This window comes from Bactrocera latifrons, unplaced genomic scaffold (assembly GCF_001853355.1).
Source record: "Bactrocera latifrons isolate USDA-ARS-PBARC rearing strain unplaced genomic scaffold, ASM185335v1 scaffold_28, whole genome shotgun sequence".
Lineage (NCBI taxonomy): Eukaryota > Metazoa > Arthropoda > Insecta > Diptera > Tephritidae > Bactrocera > Bactrocera latifrons.
This window is the reverse complement of record NW_017536407.1, coordinates 380,628-385,184: the sequence shown is the minus strand read 5'-3', so window position 1 is coordinate 385,184 and position 4,557 is coordinate 380,628. Positions and strand designations below refer to the sequence as shown.

Sequence of the window (4,557 nt, the reverse complement as noted above, 5' to 3'; positions counted from 1 at the left end):
AGTTAAGATCATGTGCAAGAGCCTCTAAGGAAACTCCTCATATCTTTTACTCACATGGTCTCGAAAGTACTGCAGGACGATTGTTGGCCTTTTGCATAAATAGCGACAATGGATGCAGGAAGTACAGGGAAGTAGGCATGAGAGAGATGCTGGAACACTTCCATCGCTTCTGTTCGGAGTTATGTAGAACCTTGTCTAAACGAGTTATTAGGGTTTTCGTAGTTTACGGATTAGATTAAAAATGAAAATTAGATATCAAGTCGCTCTTAAAGTTCGCAAAAAGCGTAGACATCCTGTATGACGAATGTTTCAGCTCAAATTAAACTGAACCTTCATCTGACATTATTAAAGATCAATAGATCTATGTATAGTGTGACAGTCGGCAGATCTAACCTTTTGCACCAAATGTCTTTCCTCATCATTATTGTGAACCCTGTAGATTTCCTAAGGCTCATATAATAAAGTCATCGATTTTAATGGTTTGATAGCTCTAAAACAGGTTACTGTTCACTAATCGAGGATTATTTCGTCGGACTCGAAGCCTTTCCTCCACATATGAAACTAACCAAATGAGAAACGATGTTCTAGGTCATAAAGCCATAAACCAGAACCGATACCCATAGATCTTATAATGCAAAATCATACAAATAATAATTTGTAGAGAACTACTTTAATAATATATTCGTTAGCTTTCATTCTAAATTTCCTCGGAAAAATCTGTCTTGTAGAACAAAAAACAACAATCAAACTATAAAAAATAAAATAATTAAGAGTCTGTCTGTGTAGACAAAAGCAGTGATACAGCTTTTTTAAAAAAGAAAGAAAAGAACAAGAAGCACAAAAAGCAGAAAAAGAAGAAAAACATAAAAAGAAATAGACAAGAAGAACAGAAGATGTTGGAGTGTCTCTTCTTTCAAATTATTTTCCTCTTACATATCATATTGCTGCCAATCTACTTGTATCTCACATGGAATTTTAATTACTGGCAAAAACGAGGGCTTCATAATGCATTGCCGCTGACTTTATTCGGCTCCTTTCCGAGTATTTTAACACGAAATCGGAATCTTCTTTACGAAATCGACAGGCTTTACCGGTAAATGTCGCATTGTATCATATATTAAAAGGAGACATAATCCCGTGAGTATTTCGTTCATAGACGCTACAAACACCGCCGACGCATGGTCGGTATATTTTTCGTGCGTCAGCCGCAAATCTTAGTGGTGGACATGCGACTGGCGCACGAGATACTGGACACGAATTTCGGTGCTTACGAATTGACAGCCGCTTGTAGCTGGATGCGGCACCGCAGGCTGAATAAATTGGACAAATTGGCAGCGTACAGTGCGCTGTGGAGCAGTGGCGAGCATTGGAAGCTCAATCGCAGTGTGGCATGTGCGGCTTTAACGGCAACACGGGTGAGTGCTACGCGGTTGGTTGTGGTGGCAATGTACGTGTGAAGTGCAACATTTCTTAATTTCATGTGACAAAATTGCAACTGAAGCAAACGCATGAATTGTGGCAGGAAAGTTGCAAGCGGTTAATACAGTTTTTGCAATACAAATGTAGGTGCGCAAGTCCAGAAGCGTTGGACGCCATTGATGTGAGTCGCTGTGGGCTTTAATATTGATAACATTTGTATGAATATATTGTATAGCTTGTTAAGCGTTTTATTGCTGACGCGCTTTGTATCACCATCTGGGGCGTAGACGCTGGCACATTGACGCGTTCGAAAAAACCGAATCTCTTCCTACAAATGACCGAACGCGCCATACGTCAAACGCGTAATTTACGCCGCTACTCGCTGCTCTCAGCCGTTATGCCGGTGTTTTGGAAGCTGTGGCCATTTCGTTTGATTTCCAAGGCGGTGGAGAATTATTTCGCGCAATTCACCAGCGATGCGCTGGAATGCCACAGAGAGCTGCGTAATCCCAGCGGAATGCGTGATGTACTCAGCTATTTGTACACGCAGCAGCACACGGGACGTCTGAGTGACGAAGCTTTGACGGGGCTTTGCATGGCTATGCTGATCGATGGATTCGAGGAGATTTGCAGTACGTTAGTCTACAGCATTTATTATGTAAGTGTGACAGCACAGGTTATACAGTATATGTATATGTAAAATAATTTATTTTCACAGCTCGCTAAAGATTCGCGCGTGCAGTCTAAACTACGCGCCGAAGTGTTGCAAACGCAACAGCGTGAGCATTGCACGGCATCCGGTCTTGAGACGCTCAAATCCCTCAGTTATCTCGATCATTGCGTTTTTGGTAAGTTTATGCCTCAATTGCTCATAATACTTATGCTCAACCACAGTATTATCCTCAAAGAAACACTACGCCTGAGCCCAACTGTACAATATTGCCGACGCATTTGTAGTCGCGCCAATGTGATTCAACTTTCTAAGCGAAAATCGGTGCAACTGGAGGAAGGCACAGTGCTATGCATACCGGTTTATTCATATCATCACGATCCCGTTATATTTTGTGAGCCGAATTCATTTATACCCGAACGTTTTGATAACACTGCGCCAAAAGAGTTGATGGAACGACGCGTCTTTCTGCCATTCGGCACTGGGCCCAGAAGCTGTTTGGGTATTATTTGCATTCTCACGAAAAAAAATATTTTTATTTATTTCATTGTGATAGGTAAGGATATCTCATTGTTGGTGGTTAAGGCGGCAATCGCGTCGTTAGTGTCAGAATACACTGTAAGGATTTGCTCGCAAACTCAACATGGCTACAGTGAGACCGTTGATTCATTTTTACTCAATATGAATGGCAAGCTGATGCTGGAGTTTAAGAAATTATAATATGCTTGTATATATATATATATATAGGATATATATATGTATATATCTGTCTCTTATACACATCTAGATGTGTATAAGAGACAGATATATATGTATATATATATATATAGGATATATATATATGTATATATATATATATATGTTCACAATTATTGTATTTTGTATAAAAAACCGATTGATATAATACAGAGGTTCGAGTAAAAAATTCTTAGAATATAACGGGCCATGGTCAAGGCACATTCGTGATGAAAGTATTTGAAAATCTTGGTATTCTTATGGTAAGGAATAAAGTAGAGGACAGCAAAAATAACTGTGGAATTAAACTCCGTAATCGTCCAACTCCTTTAGCTTAGTACATAGTACACACAATCCTGTAATTAAAGCTTAAAAAGGAAAGATCTGTCGGCCCTCTAAAGCGCAACGTATCCACCAAGCAAATTCAACAAATAAATAACTATTCTCAAGAACGCTCTTAAATCAGAATTAAAAAAAGAAATATAAGGAGAAGACGAATGAAAACGATTGAGTTTCATTTAGTTGAAACAAAAATGCGAGACCAATGGAATGCGAAAATTCGTATATTTAAACAAGTAAGGATGGACTGTGTATAAACAAACTTTTTCCGATGATGGTAAAACTTTATATTAAAGTGGAAGAAATATTGCCCTGAGCTCATTTATTTTAAGCAAAAAAAGAAACTGGTTATAGAAATAGATAATTTCTGGATCCCATTCTCTTCGATAATGAATTTTCTCACATGATGGGCCTACCTAATTTATACCTAGTTTTCACATCAGGTATAAAGAGGCAAGATATGGTCCAGTTTCGACTATTTTTGGTATCGGAGACCATTGTGAATAACGAATACTCCTCAATTCTACCCTGAGCGCGGTGGTATATTAAATTTACCGCGATGTTTGTAACCCCCTGAATAAAACGTCAGAGACTTTATAAATTATACATATATACATAGATATAGACACTCATCGAGCTTTTCGGACTACTATAGCATATAGTTGTCATACAAACCGGCTGATAAAAATCAAGATACAATTTTTTTTTACCCTATGAGCTGTAAAGAATACATCTGTGAAGGATATTATACCATCATTGCAGCTTCGTTTTGCATTCATATTACATTTTTTCTATAAATATTTGTAAATGCGATAAAATCAGCATGATACACTTATAGCGCGAAAAAAGCCTTTTTTCAAAAGCTTGCGTATACGAAAAATAAAGACGAATATTAATTACCACTTATTTCAATGAAATTGTAATTGTACATATATTTACTTAATTATCTTTAAATTATACATTTGCATGTAGGCTATAATCTGGGGAAATAATTAATCGAGTACACATGCAATTATTGTTTGCTATTTTAAATCCCTTTAGCTCACGTAGTTAAGAGTAGAGGATTCCTTGTGCGATCTGTTATGAGCGAATATGTGGAAGAATATATGCGAAGGTAATGAATGTAAGCAAACTATGCTGTACAAATATAAAGTATTTCATTTATACTGGTGTAAATAATGCACAAGTAACCCAGTAGAGTGAGGAGAGATTTGAAGAGGTTATTTAGTTTGTTTGGTCCTAAGGGGGATAATTACTGTTTTGGTTCAGAATAAGAAATTGTAACGCTTTGGAAAGAAAAATACTAAACTAAAACTTAACTCAAATTCTCAAAATTGATAAAAACAAATTAAAATAAGAAAATAATTTAAATTAGAAAATAATTTGTAGTTAGA

General features: G+C 37.0%; 1 protein-coding gene across 1 annotated transcript; it reads left to right on the top strand.

Annotated features, from left to right (window-relative positions):
• The first annotated feature begins 862 nt into the window (after nucleotides 1-862).
• Nucleotides 863-2,809, top strand: LOC108970058 (probable cytochrome P450 309a2). The gene is made up of 7 exons (XM_018935169.1): nucleotides 863-1,093; nucleotides 1,157-1,415; nucleotides 1,502-1,600; nucleotides 1,655-2,077; nucleotides 2,138-2,267; nucleotides 2,328-2,591; nucleotides 2,646-2,809. Exons 1-7 carry the CDS (start codon nucleotides 894-896, stop codon nucleotides 2,807-2,809), a joined length of 1,539 nt encoding a protein of 512 aa, XP_018790714.1. The 5' UTR covers nucleotides 863-893.
• Nucleotides 2,810-4,557: the final 1,748 nt, after the last annotated feature.

What these genes read in the sequence shown, in the direction of transcription:
- LOC108970058 (XM_018935169.1), top strand. Translation starts at nt 894, where the DNA reads ATGTTGGAGTGTCTCTTCTTTCAAATTATTTTCCTCTTACATATCATA. An exon ending in GAAATCGACAGGCTTTACCG is followed by an intron (nt 1,094 to 1,156) that starts GTAAATGTCGCA and finishes TTTCGTTCATAG; the next exon opens with ACGCTACAAACACCGCCGAC. An exon ending in TCTCGATCATTGCGTTTTTG is followed by an intron (nt 2,268 to 2,327) that starts GTAAGTTTATGC and finishes TTATCCTCAAAG; the next exon opens with AAACACTACGCCTGAGCCCA.